This window comes from Marmota flaviventris, chromosome 7, assembly GCF_047511675.1.
Source record: "Marmota flaviventris isolate mMarFla1 chromosome 7, mMarFla1.hap1, whole genome shotgun sequence".
Taxonomy (NCBI): Eukaryota; Metazoa; Chordata; class Mammalia; order Rodentia; family Sciuridae; genus Marmota; species Marmota flaviventris.
In genome coordinates, this window is record NC_092504.1 from 17,145,484 (window position 1) to 17,171,446 (window position 25,963).

The window sequence follows — 25,963 nt, forward strand, 5'->3', positions numbered from 1 at the left end:
GTATTCTTTTTTTAAATATTTTTTTTAGTTGTAGATGAACACAATACTTTTATTTTATTTATTTATTTTCATGTGGTACTGAGTACTGAACCCAGTGTCTCACACATGCTGAGCCACAACCCCAGCCCTCAGTGTGCCTAAATTCTTTGATGTCTGACTAGATTGTACATTCAAGGATAGAGACTACTTCTGACCTTTCCTTCTCCTCCTATGCAACAAGTGACACCATGGCTTAAAAGATAAAGACTCAACATTTCACAAACAGGAAAATAAGAATACTTCACAACTGGACTGGGGAATGTAGCTCAGTGGTAGAGCATTTGCCCAGAATGCCTGAAGCCCTGGGTTTGATCCCCAGCACCACCAAAACTAACTAAATAAATAATACTGCATATTTGATATGAAAGAAAGCAGAGAATCATCTTTATATGAGGCAGAAAAAGCATCGTAATTTGAAGTCGGATGAAATACCCAAAGAAAGGGTACACACACAAAGTGTGGACACAAGCGCAATAACCTGCAGGCACTCCTTTTGCTAAGCCCTGACTATTCATATGCCATATGCATCCAGCTAAGAAAAAACTACAAGATGCTGCCCCTGCCAGCATGGAGAATAGAACAGGAAGAACAAAACATACTAAGATAGAACGGAATATGCCTGATAAAAATAAACCAACTAAGTGCAAACAGCAAGCCTAAGTGTGCATGCTTCTAACAGGGTGTTAGCACAGGGGGAAAAAAGGAAAAAAGGGACATGATGAAACAAAGCCAAGGGAAGACAATGACAGAAGACCTGGCTGGCTTCTAATTCTGAAGCTCCACCTTCTGGTCAGTTCAGTTCCTAACACAACTGAGTACAAACACTGCGATGTTTCCCAGTTCTGGGCTGGAAATACTTGCCACATTCCAGCTGCTCAAAAATCTCAGAAGACAGATTATCCTTTGCCATCTTCCTTTCTTCTACTCATCCATCCCCTCTCCTTCCTTCCTCTTTCTTTTTCCTTTTCAAATTTTTCCCCACGGTACTGGGGATGGAACGCAGGTCCTCATACATGCTAGGCAAGCCCTCTATCACTGAGCTACATCCCCTGCCTTTTATTTCATTTTGAGACAGAGTGTCCCCATTTGGCACAGGCTGGCCTCAAGCTTATAATCTTTCTGCCTCAGTCTCCCAAACAGCTGAGAGTATAGGCGTGTGCCACTGCACCCAGCATGCAATCTTATTTCCTAAATTTCAGAGTGGGCTGAGATACGGCTCAGTGGTAGAGTGCTCGCCTAGCATGCTCCAGGCCCTTGATTCCATCCTAGCACTGCAACAAACAAAAAAAACAGAGAAACAGCTGACTTGAGCCCACTAAGTGTGTCAAAAGGGGTCAAAAGGTCGAAAGGAGCTATTTTCACACATAGGCAGCCCTCTGGATAAGAACAGTTGTGGCAAGAAGACCAGATAAGAGTGACCTGATGGGACTTTAGTGCATACACCTCCTGCAGGATGGTAATAAGCTGGAACCCACTGGCTACATCCAATGGCAATTGCTACATGAGACTCTAATGACAGATTCAGAAAAGGAAAAGGGCTGGGGCAGAGCTCAGGGGTAGAACACTGGCCTAACACACTCAAGCTCTGGGTTCAGTCCCTAGCACTACAAAAAAGATGATGACGATGACGAAGATAAGGGAGGAGGGGCTGGGAAGAAAGGGAGAACTCAGCACATACTAAACAGAGGCATCTGGCAGGGAAGAATTTTTTGCTCTAGAAAAAGATTCAATTCCATATATTACAGACAATGAAAATTTTAAAAACAACAAACTGAAGTATAATTCCAACAGAAATTAGTGTAACATAATTTGGGATAGATTAAGGTTTATCTTGATATACATTTACTTTCAAAATAACTCTTGTGCAATCTCTCAGTTAACAAAATTGCATCCGAGGGAAAAAAAATGAACCAATTCTAAAGCGACAGAGAACTGTATGAAGCTCTTACACTGACTTCACAAAGCAAGTCTTCTCAATAAACACCCCTAGAAACATTAGTAATAAATTGTAGTAGATTCAATGTACAGCAGGGAATGCAGGATAAAACTGAATCCTTATGGTATAAAATACCCTGCAACAAAGTCTTCGTAGGAAGGAATAGTTTATACTTTGAGGATTTAATTAGTCAAACCACAAAAACATTTCCTGATTTGAAAAGGCAGAAAGAAACAATTACCCATTTATTTACTCTGAATATAGATTTCACTGATACGGTATTGTGAGGAAAATCTAGCCATTCCAGTCTGAAATGCATTACTCAGATTTACTGTATGCTTTTCCATGTTAATGCAGGCCCTCAAGTAAGAGCCTAATTTTTGAAAATTCACAAGATATTGCTTATGAAATATCTCAGACCACATAATAAGTGATATTAATTTTCAAAAGTTAACACATGTTAAACAGGACAAAGAATTCTTACTTACAAGGACCGTAATGAGCCAAGATAATCAAAAGTTCCTTGAGAAAGTGAAGAAAACAAATTCCCTGAAAGATTCCTGAGGGGGAAAAAAATAATTTCACCTTTAAAAATACTGGTACATACCTAAATGAATCCCACCATCATATACTCCCACAAGAATGGAGACCTAATTAGAATAAGACATATTCCATGTTTATATAATTTTATCAAAATGGATTCTATTTTCAATGTATAACTAAAAAGAACCAATAAATAAATAAATAGGCATGTATCACTTTTTACTATTTTAAACTTTTAGAAATATTCTATGATCATTACATAATATTATCAAGAACTCATGAAAGTTGTTTTAACTCTTACAAAGAGGGAGCTACTAGTAAATATTTCCTCTGAGGTTGAAGAAATCAGTCTTAACCTTTAATATAAACTAGTAAACAAATTTTTAAAAAATAGACTAAAGCTAGATAAGGATTTTATCTGTCTACCTTTTTCTAAAAGGTATACTAAATTCCCACTGGAATTACTCTTCATGTGTTCACTCAGCATTATTTAAGGAAAGCAGCAAAGAGAACGGTAAAAATAAATAAGAAATCACAAGAATTAAAATTTTAGCAGCAAGAAGAGGTAAAGAACCATGATCAGCAGCAGCAACACACCCTCACTGGTGGAAACAAGAACTGAATGGCCAGAGCCCAGGAGCTAAGGGAGACTCGGAATACACTGCAAGGCTGGGCTTGGGCAAATTACCTGACCTCCAGTACCCCACATCAGGTAGCTTAATAACCTAACCCTGTGGAGTTTCACATGAATTAAACTCGTGAACCCGATGCTCCAGTCTTGAGTGCTTCGCTACACCCACTTGACTGAACAGGGTATTTCTTCCAAACCTGACCATGAATTCAGGGGCTGAAGCAGAGAGCATGTTGCTTGGGTGCCTCTGGCAGCTAGAAACAGGGAGGGGGAGATAGGAATCATGGTGGGGGCCTACTCAGGATGCTCACCTGACCTTCAGGTGCCTATAATATTAAAATGGGACAGAGGGCTCTAGGAAATGGCAGCATAATCAACCTCCACCTCCCCCTAGGATCTGTTAGATGCCTGTTGCAGCATCAAGAATGGACAGAATTCAGAACCAGTGTTCTCAAGAATCAAGTTGAGGGCACAGCAGGGCAGAGAGCTCCTCCAGGGTCCAGGCTGAATCCTTCAGATGTGGGACAGAGTGACACTCATGCAGATGGAGAACCTAGTGTGGAGAGGGAAGAGTGACGGGGGCAGTGACAGCTCCTGCTTGTATACATGCCTTTAGGGCTTTCTTTTTTTAAAATAAAAAAGTTCAGATAAAATGCATTTTAAAAACCCTATGCATGTGCTTCTATATCTGTGGGGTCAACAAAAAGAAAATGTGAAAGTATATATATCAGATCACTAACAGAAGCTAACTCGGGGAGATGTGACTAAAACAATGGAGTATTTGTTTTACCTTCATGTCTCCATATGATTTTATTATTCACTAACATCCATGTTATTCTATTCCAAACAATTACTGGAAGTTATGTTTTGTGTTTAGATTTGGGTACCACCCCCAAGATACCTCACTAGGTGTAACTAATATTCCAAAATCCAGAAAAAAAAAAAAATTAAAATCTGAAATGCTCTGTTCCTAAGCATCTTGGATAAGTGCTCCTCCACCTGCATTATACTCTGAGGACACTGCCTTTCCATGACTAAACCGTGAGCTCCCTGGTCTCTTATTGCCTCTACAACCCTGCAGTTGCTACTTCAAGATGGAACACATCATAGTTGCTCATAAACATTTGGGTACTGGTTCAAATGCCTCCTTATATTTTAATAGGAAAGAAAAGGTACTTACAGCCTAACCAGATTGGTAAGTCCTCGAAATATGTCTGCATTTAGACATCCTATCCGATTGTTTGTCAGGTCCCTGAGGAGAGAGGCGGGGGAAAGTGTCTTCAATTAGTTCTCTCCATTTATAAAGATCTCACACCTCCTATACTGGAGAACACCACCCAGGTATCATGAAAGACCTTTCTTTTCTGCATCTTTATTTTATTTACCCACCTCAATTGAGATAATGATTCCTGCTTGCGTTTACATCTGGCATACAAGATTAAATGCAACTTACTTACATTCTAAGCATTTATTCCTACCAAAATACTCAATATAAACCTGGAATAGTAGACATGAGACTCCATCTATCTTACTGCCTGGGATACAATTCCTTAGATGACCTACACAGCTAAATTACACTGGGCACTCTCAACCAGCAAATAAGAGACAATGGGGAAAAAGGATAAATTATCAAAATGATGAAACTTTTATTTCCTCACAAACACTTGAAACTCAATGCTTTCTAACTTCATTCCTTAAAATACTCAAAAGAGTTCCAACTGTAATTAAAAACTGAATTAATTTTACTTTAAAGGTCTATCATTTAGTCTCAAGCCAAATTAACAATATCTAGGTAATGATCTAATTATTTTTTACAGTCAGTCCTAAATTCAATGTCCTAACGAATGTTATTTTTTCTAAATATTTTTTATTCTCAATCTAGGAAATGTTTTCCTTTTCATTTATACAGAATTTTTAGTTAGTATTGGGGTTCTTTCTCTACTGACTGTACTTCACACTATGCATCACAAATACAATTTTAATTTTATATTTAATCAGAGACCCACCCTGGCTGTAAGTGAAAAGTCTATGTTGGGAGATAACAACTGACATGTCCCACAACTTTCAACTAGAACGGTGTGCCTTTCATCCCAGTTCATCAGTGAACACAGGGAATGCTGCAAGAAACCTCCACAACAACAAACGTTAATTATCATTAGTTGTTAGGCTGTGAATAATTCAAGACACTTCAAATTTCAATGAAAGAATTAGAACAAGCTCTCTAAACAAAACTTTTTGAGAATTACTTTTATCATGTTTTCTTCGATGTACATACCCTTCTCTGTCATGGGAAGTACACTGTCTCTGGGGTACTCTAGGAAAGTGATTTGAAGTACCCATTTCCAACAGAAAACCTTCAGATCCCAATCTGTACACGTGGTAATGGCAGAAGATGTATTAGTTTGACATCAACTGTGAGAACGTGGCATTTGAAGCAGGTACCTACTCATTCAGTTTTTCCCTGGGGTATTCAAAAGCTGCCTTAAATAATCCTGGTGGGCAACAGTTTCATAGTGCTGCCCTCCTCTAAGGCAACGTTAGCTAAAAGACCTCAAGCAATACACACCTTCATCTTGCTTTTTGTACAGCTCAGGCTCTTTATAGGGGCAGGGGGCTTTTTAAAAAAAAAATTTATTCCAATAGATTTTCCTCTAATTTCTGTTTTACCATTTAAAAAAAGTAAGCACCACCTCATGAACTGTTGCTTAAACAAGCACTTCTGGGTTCTACTCATGACCTTGTCTTACTTCTGAGCTTTAAATGGTATAATCACCATTGATTCTTTAGGAAACAATTTCATTACAGCTATGTCTACTTAAAAAGGAATTTAGGTATTAATGACATATGGTTTTCATTTGGGTTGAGGATTCAGCCTGAATTTGTTGATACAGAAAAACTGAATGTCTAGGTTTCACCTACTTCTGGTAGTCTATTTTCAGAAAACCACTTCATCTTCCTGATTCAAGTTACCTATAAACTAAAGGCAAAGGCTTGAGATGCTTATAAAAGACCTATGTGTGGCTGTGGAGGAGGATGCTCAACTGAATGATGAAAGGCCTCGTAAGAAAAGGTGCCTATGTATATCCACAAGCAACCATCAAACACCACTGCAGAATATCCACATCCACCAAGCCTACATAGGACCCCTTCAGCTTGCCCACTGTGGGCCCTAGGGACCCTTCAATTATAAGTCAGCTATTAGATTTAAGAATGTATTTTGTGGTGAGAAGAGCATTATACATGGCAATTACCTTCCTAAGCAAGAACACAACAGACAACTTCATGTGTAATGCTATGAAAAACTGCTAAGGCGATGCCCAACTACACTACCAGTCATTAAATTTATTTTAGGTAGTAGTCCTGGAGAAATTATGTAGGACAAAGTACTAGACGGTGAACCTAAGGTATTCTACAACACCCCCAATGAAACTAATTCTTCTAACAAATAGTCAAGTGTCCTTCAACCTCCATATCAGCAGCATTAACCTTTCTACCACCAGCAGAGCTGCGAATATTGTGGTGTGACTCACAGAGGGAAGGAAGAGTAAGTGATCCTATCTGACAATATGATGTCACGTTCTCTCCTAGATGTTAAAGGAAAGAATATTCTAGAAGGTCTAAAAGCATTAGAATCACTAGGAAGGACAGCTGAAACAATGATCAACTTCAGCTCCACCATTTCAGACAGGGCAGGTCAGGCCTCTGCCTGAGGACTTGGTTCCTCAGCACAGGAACCAAGTGCTTCAGCATGGCAAGAAGCACAAAGGAAGGACCTGGCCTCCCTGCTGCCCCCTCTCTCTCCAGGGACTCTATCTGGTTGTGTCACCTATTTAGGACCATGTTCGGCACCCCTGCCTGCGTCTGTATGATGGAGTCTTAATAACCCCCAAGACTCCTGCTCAGCCTCTGTGAATAGATGCCATGTCCACATCCGCGCTCTGGGTTCTTATGATTCCGCTACACTCCCTGACTCACCTGGTACCCCTGGAGCCCAGCCCGCTGTGGGGTGCAAAAGATGGACTTGGTGAATTTTTGTTGAACTCAACTCACCTGGATCCCTGCCTTGCCACGGCCTTGGTGATGCTGCTGTACCCGGCTGATACTACTTTTACTGAGCTCCATACATAGCTTGACCTGCTACCATGTTGATGCCCACCTAGTATCCAGTGCTTCTCACACTCTGACTCCTTAACCCTGGTCTCTGGTAACAATACTGACCTACCCTAGACAGGCCAGGCCAATTTTTTACTGGTTTCATTAAAAAGCCTTAACTACAAAATAATACAAGTACAGAATGAACAGAAAATAAGAAAACTGGTAGCAATCCCTCCTTCAGACTTCCTTAGGCTTCTACTTAGAGTAGGCAAAGGCAGATACAAACAATGAGCCACTACTCACCCCAGTAAGAGCTATGGTAATAAAAGCTCCCCACTACAGACCTGATTAAAATTTAAATAATTTTGCAGGCTGAAAAGAAATCATTTAACTCCTGCTACTGTTAATCTTACAGAATTCCAAACAAGACTGCCAAACAGAGAGAAAAGGGGGAAAAGCTATATCTATGTCTTAGATGAAAGATATCTTATTTGCATAAGTAGTAATTTGGGGGCTATACCTATAGCTCAGTGCATAGCTCTTGCCTAGCATGCAGAAGGCCCTAGGGTTCAATCTCCATGCTGTACACACACACAAAGTAGTAATTAAAAAAAAAAAAAACCTGGGAAAATAGCACAAGAATGATTTGAGGTGATGGCAACTGAGAGGAAACATAAGAAAAAAACATAGAAGGAAAGTCTCTGTGTTCTCCTTGTTCAACTAAAAGCAGGACATAAGTTGCAAAGGTGTCCCTCCATCTCCTCTAGGAAGGACAAAGCCCGGCCTCTAGAGGGTTCTGGAGCCTTATCAGCCTAGGAAGCACCAGAGGACTCTATACAGCAAACATTACTAATTAGACTTTATCTACTATTCATTTCCCATATATTTGCCTTCCCACAAATTGCTGCCCCAAGAGACTCAAGGTGCTTATCCTTTGTCCTGTTACTTCTCTAAAACTGTATTGCTCCCTGCTGAAGATGTTCCATCTGACAGTTCTGAACCACCCCTTTGACACACTCTTTTCCTAGGTTTTCTCCCTTGTGTATAAGGAAATACACATGCTAATAAACCTCTGTTTTTCTCTTATGAATCTTTGTTAGATGAGTCCGAGATGAGAACTTACAAAGTAGAGAAAAAAAAAGTTACTGTTCTTCCCCTACACTATATATTTTCTCTCAAGAGTCTGACAGCTTTTCTGGAGAAGTCAGAACCTGGGAAGCAGCTAGTGAACAACAACTGTTTTTGGAAGAAATGCAGGATGGCAGGACAATCTCAGCAGTCACATCTCAAAAGTGAGCAACTACAAAAAGAACCCAAAGAAGAAAGGGGTTGTTTAGCTTTGGAAGGTACAACAACTAGACTTTAGAATTTGAAATAATAATACATAGATTAAAAAAATACATGAAATCCGCAACATTTCACATCATTATAGAAAGGCGCCTTGATTTACAGACAGTTTGAATAGAGTCATAACTTGAAATTCATCTATAGATTATGTCAACCCACAGAGCGGCCACATTAATGATTTTATTAGCATACAGAAGACACAACTACCTACCACCAAACATATCATACCTGTGCAAATTAACCTCCTCCTAAACTACACATATTAAATACTATCTGTTCTATGATCGGGGACCTGGCCAGGTGAGCCTCTAGAAATTACTCATCATTTACTTTCTATCATGGTAAAGTCAATTAACAGCTGCTTATGAGATACACAACTCCAAACTCGTAAGTGAGCAATTCAAATACTCACAATCTTTTTAGTGATGACAGTCCCCAAAAGGCACCTGGATCTATACTGCTTATCAGATTGTTCCGGAGATCCCTGTGAAAAACAAAATAAATGTAACTCACAGATCGACACTGTCAAAAATATTCAGGCAACTACACTTACCTGCTGCACAGAAAGCAACACTAACAGCAGCGACATGAGGAAATGGAAGCCAGAAACATTAAGCCAAGTGACAGCAGTGACAGTGAGAATTCAAATTTGAAAAACCTGGCTCCAAAGCCTTTTGTTTCAGTCAACACAGGAAGAAAGGCATATGTCTTAAAAGGGACATGGTCCTCCCATTATTCAAATCTAAATCATCACTAAACTATAACCATAAAAAATCGTTTTCTTAGTATGATCTAATTTGGTTATCAAAGTATACTAGTTACTGGATTTATGACAAACATCATTAAATTGAGTTTTTTTTAAATACCCAATCCAAAATTCATGTCACTTAGCTCTTCACACTTATTTTCTTCTTGGGCTTCCATAGTTAGGTTTTCTATAAAGTGAAGATACAAAAAGATATGCAATAAATCACGATATGTAAAGCTGGGCACAGTGGTGCAAACCTGGAATCCCAGCTCCTCATGAGGGTGAGATGGGTCACCACCTTGATTGAGGCCAGCCTGGGCAACTCAGCAAGACTCTGCCTGAAAATAAATTTTTAGAAGGACTGGGGAGGTAACTCAGAGGTAGAATACTCCTGGGTTCATTTCCCAATATGAAAAACTTTTGAGGAATAAGTAAAAATCACACTATGTAGCTCAAAACAAAGATGCAGAAGGCCTTATCTCCTGGGCACCCACAGCAGTCACAGTTGACACACTCATCCTTCTCAAGCACACTACTGCACACCCATGCCAGGGCCCTACCACTGGGGGCAGCAGTGTCTCAGTACATCTCTCTCGGGTGGGGCTGTGGGCAGCAGGCTGAGGCAGTTGCTACTATCTACCCAGTACCCAGGCTCAGATGGAGACCCTCAGCTAGACTCCTGCTTAGAAGTCAGATATCATCCATTTCCTGGGACCACACTCCTGCCATGGCTGGACCACACTGAAGTTATTCCAGACACTCTGAGGTGAGGCTACTAGTCAGGACACAACCTTGATGGCCAAGTCAGAATGGCTTCCAGACACCATCTGGGCCTGAAGCCAGACCATATGCAGACACTTTTTCCTGCTGCTCTTTCCCAGAAGTCTTGACCTAACAATGCCAACCGGCCCCTTCCTCACATGCCAGGTTTGGGCTTCCTATGTCACCTGTCCACACCATCAGTGAATACCACAGGTGTACAGAGGAAGATCAACACCAGCCAGGACAGCAGGTGCCTCTGGGGTTCCCAAGTCCCTTACGTACTTCAGCTGAGATTTAAAGGCTTCCCCAGAAACAGACCCAGGACCTTGGTGCTACCCGTTTTCATAATGAGGGACCTGTGTCTGGGGGATCTTTAATAACGACTGCTCCGTCGTGGACAGACCAGCCCGTGTCCCGACAGTCTAAACTACTCGGAGATCCTCAGTTTGCCATCTCAGGCCTTGCAGTTCAGAAAGCATCAGGACTCCTTTCTCTACTCGTGCTAAGGAAAAGGATTCCATGAAAGCCTTACTGCAGAGAGCACAGTGGGGTCTCCTCCCTCCGGCTCCAGTGCCACACCAGCTCATGAAAACCGTTATATGGCCCAATTTATAACATATTGGTTACTTAACTATCAATACAGTAGAAGTTGCAACACTGGGGTCATCTTCTGGATAGGCTTCCCGGAAAATTCACAAAAACTTTCTGATGAGGCTACCCTCTGCCTGGTGGCAGGAGTTACTCATTTCCTGTGAGCCCAGCATTCTTGACAAGCCATTGTCCTGTGGCTCACCACACTGCCCAGCCTGCTTACTACATGGGGACAGAGACCCACTCGAGGTTGCAAGACTGCTTCTCTGGGATAATGCCCTGTTGACTCCTGTGATCCACATGGCCTCCAGAGAACCCCAGCCTCCAAGCCCCGTCTACCTGCTTCTAACCACATCCTGTGCCCCTTCCTCAGGAGCCAGGATCAGGACTGCAATGCCACCATCTCCCTGGCTCATCAGAGTCAGGATTTTCTAAATACAACTAAACCGCACTTCTTTTAAAAAGGAAATAATCATTGAACACAGACATAAAACCAATCTGATTGCTGTTATGAAGTTTTTCATTGACCAGAATCCAGATTGTATGTTTCACAAGAATATTCTAAACATTAGCAGCTACCTTGACTTAGGGTCAGAGAAGGAGGTTTCCCTCCAGGCTCTACGGTATTTCCTTAAAAAAAAAAAAAAGAAAAAAGGAAAGAAAACAAAGTAATTAACTAAAAATATCAGAAAAGGTTAGGAAGCTTCCCAAAACATATTTGGACAATAATAAAGTCTTAGAAGATTGTCAGTGAATTCAATTCCTACACTTCTCTCTATATTTCCAATCAAATTTTAAGCTCTTAACTGTGAGTAAGAAGATGGTCCCTGGTTTAGCAATTTGAACTGAAAAGGAAAATCATGCAGAGATGAAGTTTCCTGTGTGCCCCAGCCCAGGGGATCCCTTATCCTAAGTACCTGCCTTAGGGCCCAGGGAGCCACGGCAGTGGACAGTGGTCCCTGTATATGCAACCGTCCACTATGGCTTTCTTTTGCCACCTCCTGAGAATCTACCCATGAAGATCAGAGATGGAGGGTGGCAACAGGCCTGGGAAGGGAGATGACAGGGACAATATCCCAGCTACAGGCTGGGTGGTCTGAGCCTGCTCCTCAAGGCTCCCTCCAAGTCCAGGGAGCCTGCTGCAGACCAGCTCAGCAGAGCACCAGCATTGTCCTTCCTCCTCACTGTCTGGCTCCCAAACTAACTGGCTGAATCCCCACCTCATCTCAGAACCTGCTCCAGGGCAACAGCTGCTCACACTGGCTGGTCCTGTGACCCTGCCGGTACCCGGACAAGTACTGACACCCAATGCAGAGCTGCCGGAGACTGTCCATTTCATTCTAGGGCAAAAAGCAGAGGAACAAACCAGAGTCAATGGAAATTTTTAAAAATTTGAGGCTAGATAGAGATGGAAAACGGTAGCACCTATGAAAAATTCCAGAATACAACAATGACAGCACTAAGGACGGCTGCTGAGTATGGAAGGTGGTCACTGCGCACAGGTCTAGGGGCTCTGTTTAATGCTGATAGCCTTCTCTTGATTAGGGAGATGCACCCCTACTTCTCCAAATGGCACAGAATATACCTCAAATTTTTCCATATGTGGCTCTTAATCAACATTGTCCGGATCTTTCAAATGCACAAGTTTTAAACTGGCATGATTACAATAGCCTAGTCTGACCAGAGGTGGGACTGCCATTCCCACATTAAAGGATGAAAGGATGTGAGCCTGCGGCCATCAGTGGCCTCTGGCTACAAAGACAAAAGAGCCTATAACATGACCTCAACAGACAGGAAGCCTTGGATCAGGCCATGCCTGAAACCCAGCTCTAACCCTGGGCTCCTCATGTGGAAAAACCACTAAATCCAGTGAGCTGATGTCTGTCACTCATCATGCCATGATGTTCCTATCTCCCCCTCCCTACCTGACCCCAACCACACACATCAATCACCTCACAATCACCCTACGAGGTAGTATCCTTATTTCAGATGAGGAAATTCTGTGCTGAAAGATTAAAAATTTTGGCCAAGATCTGACGTTAGTAAGTGGACAGGATTTAATATATCTTGGACCGATATAGTGGAAAGGTATTAAAGGAACTAAGTAAATTTTTACCTAGAGCAACAGGAAAATAGCTAAAGCACATGCACTAAAGAGCTAACCAGAAGTGGGACTGAGGAAGGTAAAATTCTTCTAATTTCTCAGTATGTTTTTAAAAAAAAAAGCTAAAAAAGAAATTATTATACAAAGTAATAATGCTGCATCGTCACCCCCTTCCATCCTCTCCCTTTACCCTAACCCAGGTGACATGCCACTCTCCCAGCAGCCCCTCTCCACCTAAGGAGGTCTTTCTCAACGTGAACCTGACTGTGGCTCTGCTCTAGCTGAAACCTCCAAAAGCTGCCACCTCAGAAGAAAGGTCAAAGGCTTAAGTACCCACAAGGCTGTCCCCGGCCCTGGCCTCACCCATCGTTCCCACTCCAACTCTCACCTCCCATCCTGCCCCAGCACCTCCCTTCCACTCACTCCTCCATCCTTCTCTCTTCGCATGTGCCAGTCACAGTCCAAGATACTTCCAGAAAGGACCATTTTTGGGCCAGGGTTCATGTAGCTCGATGGTAGAGTGCATATCTAGCATGCTTGAGGCCCTGGGTTCCATCCCTAGCACTGGAAAGAAGGAAAGGCAAGACAGCAAGCGGGCAGGCAGTGTGGCTCATCTTCTCTCACCTTGAGACATTCACACTTGGGGCATCCCCTCCTTAACACATACCTTAATCTCCCTGACCCCACAGTTCTTCTACTTGACTCACTCCTACTCACTCGTGAGACTTGGATTAAACACCATTCCTTCCTCCAGAAATATGCCTCTAAATAACGATGCCCTCCGCCCCCCAACAGGCCTCACCATGCTATACTGGGCTGTTAAATGTCTTTACCAACAGAGCCCAAGTTCCACAAGACCAAGGTCTGCTGTGCCCAGTGAGAGGGAGACATCTGATACATAGCAAGTGGACAGATGGATAAACAGGAGAAAAAAATAAACTCTGGCTGAGACAAAATCATGTCAACTAACCTTTACTATAAAAATATTTTTAGTGAATTATGGTTAGCCACAAAATCACTAGGTTATTTATAAAGACACAACATGTAGAGAATATCATCTCTTTCATAATCATTTACATTCTCAGTAAAAACAGTGCCATGATCTCTGCAACTGACCATCAAATAATTCAGCACACACGTGGGCATGTTGGTATACTCCAACAGGAGAATAAACAATGGCAGTTACTAAATACTGAACTGCTAAATATGAGAAGAGAATCTCTTATATGGGAAATTACGGTTTTGTCTTTTCCATTTTTCTGTGTTTGAAATTTTTCATCAAAAATGTATTTTTATCCCCAACTTTAACAGTTCCAGATTTTGAGGTTAGTCCCAGGAAGTGCAGTCTATCATCAGCCCACTTATTAGTTCCTATCTCCCCCTCCCTACCTGACCCCAACCACACACATCAAAGAAAGAAAATGATTTTTATGAGAAAATTCAACCCATATGGTTTTGACTTGTTTTGCATAAGCTGAAAAGCTCTGGAAATAGAAATATATAATGTCAGTTCCATTTTTTTAAAACATAAGTTTCCCTTTTCAGATTTTAAATAGCGTCTACAAGAGGAACTGATTTAGCTAAAGCAGTACATAAATTTGTGGCCAATGATGAACTGCATGTGTTTCTACCAAATACCTCTCATGAATAACTGAGTGCCGTAATATGATTTAAAGATACACTTTTTCTTTAATAATAAAAAATTCTTGACATATTACATAATATTTAATAATAGCCATATTAATCAGCCATTGCCAAGAGATATTTATAGTCATATTCTCTCATTTAACATTTCCCTTCCCCCACCAACCTACAGCATCCCTAGTAAACATGAGTCTAACCTTAGAAAACAGAACTAAGTCTGAATACAATGGATCATTAAAACCTAAGTGAAAAGAAGCACAAAGAACTGCTTTAACAGCATTAAAGGACTATTTTAATAGCTCCTGGTAAAAGCAGGGACTCCTTTAGGATGCGTCTTGTATAAGAACACTCAACTCAAAAGTCTTCAATAATCAAGAGAACAAAGCTCTGGCATTACAGGAACCAGAGGAGGAGAGCTAAGTTGGCAGCAGATCCCACCCACCTCTTAGGTCCATTATTCTTGGCAGGTGACTGCCTAAAGCCAAAAGATATCCAGCCCCCCAGCTCCCTCCACACAAAGGAATGGAAAAGAACAGACTTTCTTCTCCTATCGCCACAGAAGCTATATAATCTTTCCCCAAAGCCCACAGCAAGCTGCCCCTCATTTCTTAGCTATGATTAAGTCTGTAAGAGAGATGCTGAATTACCTTGGTGGCCTCAACCCATCCCTTGGGGTAGAGTTAACTTTGGGGAGTCACACACCTGGATCAGTAGGCAATCTTAACATCAGTGTTCCAGTGTCTGCGGGAAGCATGTTGTTAAATATTGATAACTAAGTACATAAGACAATACGAGAATAATGCTACATCAAAAGGAAAAGGTAGAAGAAGGGAGGGGGAGGGAGGGACACAGACAAGTAGATGAATGAATGGATGCACAACGTAGGTAAAATTCTCGTTTTTTAAAGTCTAAAAAAGGAGAGACAGGGTGAACTCTGTAAGTCTGACCTTCAACCCAAAGGAACTGCCAAGGATAGCCTGGTGTCTGGATTCCCTCAATCTTGGGCATGTCTGCTAGGTCAGCTAGGCTGGCCCACCCCTCCCTCCCGGCCCCACTCTGTTACACTCAACTCCTATTGTCTTGGTTCCATTAATTTTATGTTCACAGCTTTGAAGTTCTGACTCCGGTTTGAGTAATTCCTTGTTCTACTAAACATCCTTTACACCATATCATATTCTGCCATATCTTCAAGTTACTTGGTTAAATCATTCTCATTTATTGGGGGTCTCCAACTAGCCAAAGCTGAAGTGCAATCATTGTGTTTGGCTGGCTGTATCTCCTAGGTTCTCCTCATTAAGGTTGTAAACGCAGTGGCTCTATTCAGGGGGAGATCCCAGGATGTACCAGAAAAGCGCACGGAATAAAGAGGAGACAGGAGCCAATAAAAGGTGTGCCGCTGCAGGTGCCACCGTGGTCAGCCTCAATCCCCTGGGGACTCTGGAAGACGATGCAGAGCACACATCGGTGTGGCCCCACATGAGAGGTGAGGGAGTCGGGGCCTTTATCACCCTCTGCTATCAACTGACCGCTGAGGGCAACTGAAAGCAAGGAAAGGGCAGGAGAGTGGTTCCTCTCAAGTACTGGAGCCCAGACTCCCACTAGGAAGACCCAGGGAGAGATGCACAGGATGGTGACTGCTGAAGAAGTAAATCTGTCCTCTGGAGGACTAAGGACACAGGAGATGTCTGGGCTCCTCAGAGCCAGAGCAGTAAGAGCCCAGCCGTACCACCCCTTTTTCTTTCCTTCTGAAGGGGCTGTTCTCCCACAAAGGCAGTGCGGACATTTGGTCTCACCTGGGCATGCCTGGCCACCCTCACACTGCAACACTAAGGCCAAGACTCAGGTCTGGGACCCTAAGTGCTTGAAAAAGTGCTGAGGGTAGGGGCTGCACAGGTATAGGTGTTCTTCAACCCAGGAGGACCCTGTCCAGATCCAGCACTGGGGCTTTGGGCTGAAGCTCCCACTAACCAGAGTCCTTCACAGTCTGTGTGTGTGTGTGGGGGGGGGGGGGGGGGGGGGGGGCGCACGCGCTCTTAATATCACCCAAAATGTAGAGATTTATCATCAACAAAAAGTTGAAAATAAGGTCAAAGAGAAAGGAAATTAAGAAATGAATTTAAGAGGAGCAGCAATGCACATCACAGCACAGAACACTGGCCATGCTGGCTACACTTCCTAGGTGCACATGAATAACCACATGGAGCCCACGAAGTGTGTTTCTAAATATGACAGCTATTTCTACCTGAGGGTGTCTGTCACCTCCCCTCTGGAAAGGGAGGACCACACCAATCATCAGCTGAGCTATGCTGAATGCCTGGCAGTGTGCTACATGCTGGGATAGTTACCTAGAACTTCTTTGCAAGGAGTAAACACATGGCAGGAATGTATGGCCTCTGGTAAGCAGTGTCATGTTTCAGAAGGGTCCCCCAGGGCTTCCCACTGGAAACCTGTTGGCCTTCCCCAGGGATTTTAACATGCTGGACCCAGCCCACACTAGCAGCAGATGGCTCCTGTACCACATCTTCCTGGTGGCAGAGAGGTAATTCCCTTCCAAAAGATCCAAGCACATCTGAACTCAGTCAAGTTGGCTCAAATGCCCACTCCTGAACCAGGAGCCATGGAATGTGCTCTATTAACAGGCTGCTCTTAGCATGGACAGACATGGAGCTGAGGGTATAACCAGCATCCTCAAGAGGCTCCCAAGGAGTACAAGCAGAATTATTAAATTAAAATAGAAAATAAAATTCTGAAAATTAAGTACTGTCATGCCAAGAATGTTTTAGAGTATTTATATATGAGTGGTTGTGTATGTGTTTACACACACACACACACACACACACACACGTGGGCCTATGAAGTATATGCATGTGTGTATAAATAAGGACGTAGTGCTACATACATGTGTACACATATAAGTATATATAAAACCTAATTAAAGAGATCTGATCCAAAAAACAGAAAGAGAAAAAGACATACACGAAAAGATAAAGAACACTGAGCACTATGCACTTAAAAACTTAAAAAACAGTGCCGGGCGTGGTAGTACACACCTGTCATCCCAGCAAGTCAGGAAGCTAAGGCAAGAGCATCCAAAGTTTGAGGCCAGCCTCAGCAACTTAGCAAGACTCTGTCTCAAAATAAAAAATAAACAAGTCTGGGGATGCAGGTCAGTGGCAAGGTGCCCCTGGGTTCAATCCCCAGTACCAAAAAAGAAAATACACATCAGTGATCTAGGCAACGAAGTCCTGTGGGAGTCCAAGCACAGAAGCCCCAGGTAAAACAGTCACAGGTAAGGCCTCAGAGAGAAGCAGAGTGAGGCAGAGCAAGGAGAATTAAGAAAAACGACAGTGATGCTTCACAGAAACGGAGACACTCAGTGTGGCTCCCTCATGCACTTTGAAATTTAATGCTAAGTGCATGAGTAACAGGGGAATTTGAAACAGTATCCTGGAATCACACTGAGAACACAAGCAAATTAAATATCCATTGCCTAAAATTTACCAAAGCAAAAAAATGAGTGCTATTTAAAACACATCAGATCATCAGCAAAACTAGGCAACTTCCAAGCAAATATTTTGTTCAAAGATATCAGAATATTCTAGTTTTTCCTTGATTTTCTGAAATTCAAATTATAAAACATATGCATTCCATGATACAGAACTTCAAAATTCTATCCATGCTTTAAGCCAATGGTCAGTCCACAACAGTCCATGGTGTGTTCTGCAAATAGTTTTACAGGAAGACATTCAGGTCAATTTATTATTATTGCCATCCTGTCTTACACAGCACCTCTTTGTAGTGACCTACTTTTTGTCTATGACTGCTTTACGACTTGAGTGGCAGGGCTGTGACAAGCCTATGGCTCACAAAGTCCACATCTGTTACTATTTCACCCTTTCAGTAGGTGTGCCTCCCTCTAAGTAATTATTTTGTTTTAAAAATTCAAGTCCTGAAATTTTGCATGATAAAATGCTGGGAAAATTCACCTTTTGTTCTGAATGCCTGGGACTTTGGCAACATGTTCACAATGAAAATGTATTAAATAAAAGAAGAAGAAATGATAGGCAGGGGTTGTGGCTCAGTGGTAAACCACTTGTCTAGCATGTGTGAGGCACTGGGTTTGATCCTCAGCACCACATAAAAATAAATAAAGGTTCATCAACAACTAAAACATAAATATTTTTTTAAGAGAGAAAGAAATGATAATGAAGGAATACTCACAATCTTTCAAGGAGACTTAACCCGGAAAACGAGCCATTCTTCAGCTCAGATATTTTATTGTTGCTCAGAATCCTAAAAAAATTACAAGAAAGAAAAATATAAGTTGTTCAGGATACACCATCAGTATCAAAGTAATTCCACCTGTTCAGTTTAAACCTACGAGGGAATTCTCAGAAATCATCTACTACACCCAGATGAACAAGAATAAGGGGGCTTCTGTGCCAAAATAACTCATTCATACATCTCATCACAGCTTAAATCATTCCTGTCACACGTAACCAAAACCTGAAAATGAAAAGAGAGAAAAATCAACACACAAGTAACTCTAAGCTCGATATTAGGAGAGAAGATGGCATGCGCACTAATGTAGTCAATCCATACATGAAAGGTGCACATTTGTTTTAAAATTGGAAACTTGGCAGAAAAATGTACGCACAACATGTGATCAACAAAATATTGACCTTACAAAGAAATAAAGTACTTTCTGGATTTCATTTCTATAATGCTGAATATTGTTTCTATTTCAACAACAAATGTGCTGTGCGTGATCCTGCTTTCCATCAGTGCTCAGCCACTCCCCCTGCAGGACTGTCCTGAGAGAGACTCGGTGGACACCACCACCTCGCTTCCTCTCCGGGCTCTGGAACTCTATGTAACTTCTGCAGCCTGAGGATCAACACAGAGTGCTTGCGAAGAAGGTGAAAATGCTGAAGCTACCAGATTTGGGGCAGGGGGGACATCAAGGTAAGGATAATGAATGAAAAAAAATCAAGTTGAGAGTTAAGTAAACGGTCCAGATTCCATTAGCAGATGGCAGAGCCGCTCTCTGAGCCCATGCAATTCCTACTCCAAATCCCATGGTCTTCGATATACACCAGGGATGGTCAAGACGCCATAGACATTGGGGCAGAAATTCTTCATCACACTGGTGTCTCATAACTCTCAGGAGTAGCCTCACAGCACTACAACACAACAGCCACATATGCACACAAAGGCACATGAGACTTCAGGTATTTGTTTTATTTTGTCTAAAAAATAGAGTTGGATTTTTTTCATTTAGACTTTTTTTTTTTTCCTACTGAAACAAACAAAAGTGGCCAGGTGACATTTAATTTTTCTTTAATAAAAATAGGATTTAAAAAAAAAAAAAAAAAAAAAAAAACAATCCCTGCCATGAGATTGCTATCCAGAGCTTTCTTGTGGAGTGACTAGAAATTCCTCAAGTGAAGCCTACCTGTCATTCAAGTTATGTTGATCCCAGGCAACCCATGCCAGCTCTCTAAGAGTTCCCTCTTATGAAATTTTATGAAATGGGAAGAACAGAATCTGCCTCACAAACCCCAGAAAGTGGGTCAGAAAAAAACAGTACAACCCCAATGAGTAAGCTTCATATCTGGGCGCCCTGGTTTTAAGATACATCATTCTTCATTCCAGGGCTCATGCAGTCAAGGTGCATCTTGCAATCAAAGTATATTACACTATGCGGTATTCTATCCCTCCCCAAAGCAGCTACTAAAGCAAGGATAAGGCTTCAAAAGCATTCCAACCAAAATACAGCAGGGGAGGAGGGCTGGGGAAGTATAATCAGCAGGTACCAAGTTACAGTTAAGACACAGCAAGAAGCTCTGGGGTACTGTTGCACAGTGTGGTGACTGCAGATAACAATTATGTACTGTATATTCCAAAAAGCCAGAAGAAAGGAATTTGAAAGTTTTTACTCAACAGAACTGATAAATGTTTACACAGATAAGTATGTTTAACCAGATTTAAACACCATGCAACATACACATGTATTGAACAACAAATGGTACCCCATTACTTCATACAACTTTTATGTCTTTGTATATCTGTTAAAAAAAATGTTTTAAATACAACAGCATTTTCTTTAATAGAAATGTCAAAGGTTTTTTTTTTTGTTTTTTGGTTTTGGGTTTTTTTTTTTTAAAGAAAGGTTGGCCTGGGAAAAGCAAACTGAGATGCATGGCTACAACAGTCACTTGAGAGACAGGATCTCTCAGCAGCCTGGAAGAGCACACCAAGTACCTCCACCTATCTTCCTGGACAGGACTGACCTCAAGCTAACAGTCACCAAATCTGACAAAAGGTATATACAACTCCTTTTGGACAAACACTACCGTCTACCAAGGAGGTCAGGGACCAGAGAAAGAATTAAATTAATTAAGATATAATTAAACGACAAAATTTTATGCATCCATAAAAATTAGTCTTTCAAAAAAGAAAATTTGGAGAAGAAAATTAAATTAATACCATTGATTGAAAAGAATGTATGCACACACAATCAGTCACTCACACACACACACACACACCAGGAAGAAAATACATCAAAATGATCACTATCCTAGTGATGAGGTTTTCATTCACTTCCTCTTTATTCTTTACAATCTTGCAGTAACTTTTGAAATATCTAGAATGAGACTCTTATTTTCAAAATAATTTTCTCTTGATGATAAACATAAGAACCTTAATAACTAAGCACAGCTTGAAACTGAGCCAATTCTGAGTATATCTTAGAAATAAAATCTGAAGGAACTACTTTACATTTTGAGATTGAAGAGTCACACTTACTAATTTATCCTTTAAAGAGTTCACGTAGCGAGTGACGCTGGCAACATAACAGGCACCAAGGGCGGTGCAGAAGACAGTGGCGCCTTTGAAGGCGGGGTTCTAACAGAGACCCCACTAGGACAAACCACTCCATCTGTGACAGTCACTCCCCTCTTGTAGGAGGACTCCACCTTTAAGACAGAAATATATTAGACTAGAATGATTACCCAGAACCCCAGCACCTTTTAACTTTCTATAATCATTCACATTTTAATAAGCAAAGCAGTTGAGCTTCACAGGGACTGAGGATTTATACCCAATAACCAAAAACAAAGAAACAAAAAGAAAAGCACACAACTCCCCAGTTCGGTGACATCAGCATCCCATTTCTGGGTGAAGAATGGAACTCCAATATGGAAGTAGCTTGTAAAACAACTGTCAGGGTGGTTGGTGACTGGACTGCGTGTGCTACGACTCAGTACTGCTTCCACAAAGGGACTGTCATGTGCTCAGTCATAAAGGCTGCAGTACAATAAATGATAGGTTTTATCGAGGAGAGAGTAAAAAGGAAGACATTTCATCACACTTAAAAAGTTATAACTGTAACCTCAAAAATATAGTTTACGACCTCAAGTTAATCTATTTAGTCTACACATTACCCAATGTGTTTAAGGATTTTGTGCAGGAAAACAGGATCGGTATGAATAAATCTACTCTGCAGACAGCTTTTATACTCAATTTTGAAACGAGGGATTGTGGAACTAGCAAAGGCATAATACCACATATCATTATCAACCTAAAACCCATTCATAATCAATATTTTTGCTGACATCTCTGAAACTTCAAACTTTCTAGGAGGTAACTAAATGAAAAATATAAAATTGACCAAAGTTATAAAGCTTGTCTAAACCACTTCTGTTCTACACTGACGACGACGACGATGTTAACGCCACATGATCTATACACAGTGAGCAGAGATGCTGTTCAGGCTCCACCTCTCGAACTCAGAGACCAGAGGGGAAGTCTGTCGTCCACTGCTACCATCTAACAGAGCATCAGGTTAGTACCATACATCACGTACACTGACTAGAAAGTGAAAAAAGGAGTATAAAGATTTAATGCAAATCTTTTAAAAAAAATCATAATTTTATGGGACAAAAAAAATAAAAATGAGATCTTAGGTATTCTCAGTTGCTTGCTATTCCAAGCCCCGGGATGGAATGAAACCTGGAAAGCTGTTACCAGAACCCACACTCTCCGTATGGTAGAAGTCACAAAACAACTTTCCTTTTGAGGGGAATTTGAAATTAAATTTCAACAGCATTAACCATTCGAATCAACATTAGGATTATAACTTGTGACACCAACTGCTAAAGGGAAAAAAACAGACAAGTAATCACATAGGCTTATGGTAGCAGGTTGAATGGTTCCAGTGGGATGGACTTAGGTGGCCACCTCCCCCTACAAAGCTGACCTTATTTAGAAAGAGGTTGCTTCTAAACATCTGCAGACAGAATTAAGATCTAGAGATGAGATCGTCCAGGATTACAACAGGCCCTAAACCCAGTGTGACAAATATCCTAGACAAGTAGGAGAGAAGACTACGTGAAGATCAAGTCCGACTTATAAAAACTTGAAAACACAAGGCAGGCAGAATCCGAAGTCATATTAGCTAAGGCTCTTGCAGAACTAAGGAAAGGAGTAAATATGTCAATGTAGAGCTGGGAGCAGTGATGAAGGCCTGTAATCCCAGTGACTTGGGAGGCTAAGACAGGAGAATCACAAATTCAAGACTAGCCTCAGCAACTATGGAGGCCCCGTTTCAAAATAAAAAATTAAAAGCCGCTAAAGATGTGTCTCAGTGGTAAAGCATCCCTGGGTTCAATCGTTAGTACCAAAAGAAGTACATTTTTAAAACTATTTGCTATTCTAAATCTATAAGAAATGTTAAAAGATAAGTGATAAATATATATAACTCCCATCAACAGCAAAGAAATAATATTTTCCAAATATATAAAGAACTTTAAAAGAAATCAATTTTAAAAAATCCCCAATAGAAAATCTGGCAATGACCCTGAACAGATAGTTCAATAAAAGTAAACACTAGGCCAGGCACATGGGCCTATTGTCCCAGCAACTCAGCAGGCTAAAGCCGGGAGAATCACGTGAGCCCAAGAGTTCAAGGCCAGGTTGGACAACAAAGGGTGACCCTGTCTCCTTAAAAATAAGTGAATAAGTAAATACCAAGAGATCATAAACATATGAAGAAATATACTTCCTCAATCATGATGGAATACAAATAAAAATTAAAATAAGATGCCATAAACTGCTCATCAGAGGAAGAAAAAACGTGATAACATTTTATATTCCAAGACAAAACAGACACTGATATTTTGCTATGAATCAACACAATCACAAAGGAAGGTAAAAGTACCAATGCATATGATATTTGCTTTACTAATTCCTCTTCTAGTAATTTATCCTAAACACCCACCTGCACTTGGGTAAAATATATTAACATGTTACTTATTTTATAATTACATATATTCATATAACAAAATTACCCACTGCACTACAGTTTGTAAAAATTAGTGACTAAACATTTAGTTTAGATCCAGAAATAGAAGATTTTATGGGATTTTCTTCTAGTTATAAAATAGGATGTCCTTTGGGATCACATACAGGCCCCACGGAGAAAGGCACATGCAAGGAGAAGGACCTCCTAAGGGATTTACAGGAAGATCAAGGCATGCACACTCATGTCAGAAGTTTCTGTCCATTGACATTTCTGATTTGCTCAAATAATACAAACTAGTAATCTGAATTGATATGTGTTAAGATTTTTATTTTAACATATTATTCTACATAATAAGTCTATAATATGCTACATCCTTTTCTATCAAGTGCAAAAAAAATGTAGAAATGTAGGCTAGGTTTTGAAAAGGTGAGTCACTAACGAACCTCAACTGGCACACATCCTAAATCTTTAGGGCCACTTGTAATAAGCTAAAACCAGGAAGTTAACTCCTCAAAAATGAATTGTTAGTGCTTTGCTTCATTTATCCCACTAATGAAACTATGGGACTCACAATGTTCTCAGGTTTCTAGTCCAAGGGCGGTCCACATCTACCCAGCCACCTGTTTGTTTAAAACTGGTGACCTCTACAACTATGTTTTTACATTTTTAAATAGGTGAAAGAAAATCCAGAAAAATATTCTGGGACACATGAAAGTTGTATGAAATTCAAATTTCCAAGTCCTTAAGCACCCACTTGTAGACTCTGCATCTGCTTCACGCTACCAGGGCACAGCTGGGCAGCAGCCACAGAAGCACGGCTCTGTAGAGCCTACAGTATTTACAAACCGGCACTTAGCAGCACACTTTGCCTACTCCTGCTTTATTCCATCCAGTTTATTCTGTCTTCAGGTAAATGCAAACCAAGTGCTAATTTCTAAATGAATTCTTCTCAGCAAGTAAGAATAAGAGAGTATCTAATGAATTTCAAAACTCCTCATCGACCTGAATGATCTTTATTATAAATTTACACTTAATTCCAGATGGTATTGGCAATCATATAATATTTTTTAAGTTATCAGTTGCTTTATTCACCAACATGTCCTTGTCTTGATTCGATACAAACATTCATTCATTTTTACAGAAAAGCATCCTAGGTGGAAGGCTTTATTCCTGCATGTCGACAAGTGTTCTGCTTTTGCTGGATCCAATTTGCTTGATCAGCCCTTCTGAAAAATTACCTGAAAAGTACTCTGAGGTGTCTGCATTCCCACCCAGTCTCCCGTGGCAAGGCAAGATCCCCAAACGGCAGAGCTCTTTTCCAATGTGACCATCGCTGTACCCCCACAAAAAAAAAAACATGCTGGTGAACACCTGAGGGTCCTCGTGCAGCCACTCCTCCTTGTGCAGAAGTACTCACTCATCCTTCACAAGAATTCTGGGACAAAGGCATGATTATTTTCTCCAAAACAATAACAAACCTTTCCATAACCAGAGAAGTTAACTTGCCCAGGTTCCCAATCATAGTAAGCAGCAGAATTACAATTCCAAGGGTACCTGGCGGCCTGCGGAGGTGTGCTATTTGGGACCATCTTTCACAAAAGCACAGCACTGGGCTGACAGCCCCCAGCTGCAGGTGTCTGGAGGATCTGCCTCCATTTTTAATTTCCAAGCAGAAGCCACAGACTTTGCGGCTGGAGCCACCATGGGAACAGATTCTCCATGTCTGCCCAGTGCAGACATCGCGGGGGCCTTCTCCACACAGTGCTTCCGATTGGGCTGGCCCAACTTTCTCACAGTTGCATGGGGGTCTGAGGCCTCTCCAACCGCTCTGCCCTTCCTTCCCCTCTGCTTTCACAGATGCTAGACCTGCACCCCAGTAAGAAGGCTGCCATGCCTACTTCTATTTCCTCTCCCTTTATTTTTTAGCTCATTTTCCCCAGTAAATATCTTGCACTCTGTCTCTACCCTGACCAAGTTCCCATAGGATCCAACAACAAGGTGCTCACAACATCTGTTCAATAAATTAATGGAATAGAAAATGTGGCTGGGTTTAAGTTTCTATGTTCAAAGATCCCTCCCCCAGGATGGATGACACAGCATCTGTAACTTATTGGCCTCCAGTGGTACAGAGAAGAAGTATGAATCCCAGGCCACTCTCCTCCCTTCCTCTCTCCACGGCTACGGGACTTTCTTTGAAAATCTACCAAAACATGTCTCAT

At 41.3% G+C, this 25,963-nt stretch overlaps 1 protein-coding gene across 1 annotated transcript in view; it reads right to left on the bottom strand.

The window, feature by feature from the left end:
• The window catches only part of Adgra3 (adhesion G protein-coupled receptor A3), a 106,169-nt gene that overhangs the window by 54,728 nt on the left and 25,478 nt on the right, over positions 1–25,963 (bottom strand). The window contains exons 2-5 of the mRNA XM_027937299.3: positions 18,662–18,733; positions 9,004–9,075; positions 4,330–4,401; positions 2,464–2,535 (exon numbers count right to left, since the gene is read on the bottom strand). Coding sequence (XP_027793100.3) covers positions 2,464–2,535; positions 4,330–4,401; positions 9,004–9,075; positions 18,662–18,733 — 288 coding nt within the window. The remainder of the gene's footprint in view (positions 1–2,463; positions 2,536–4,329; positions 4,402–9,003; positions 9,076–18,661; positions 18,734–25,963) is intronic.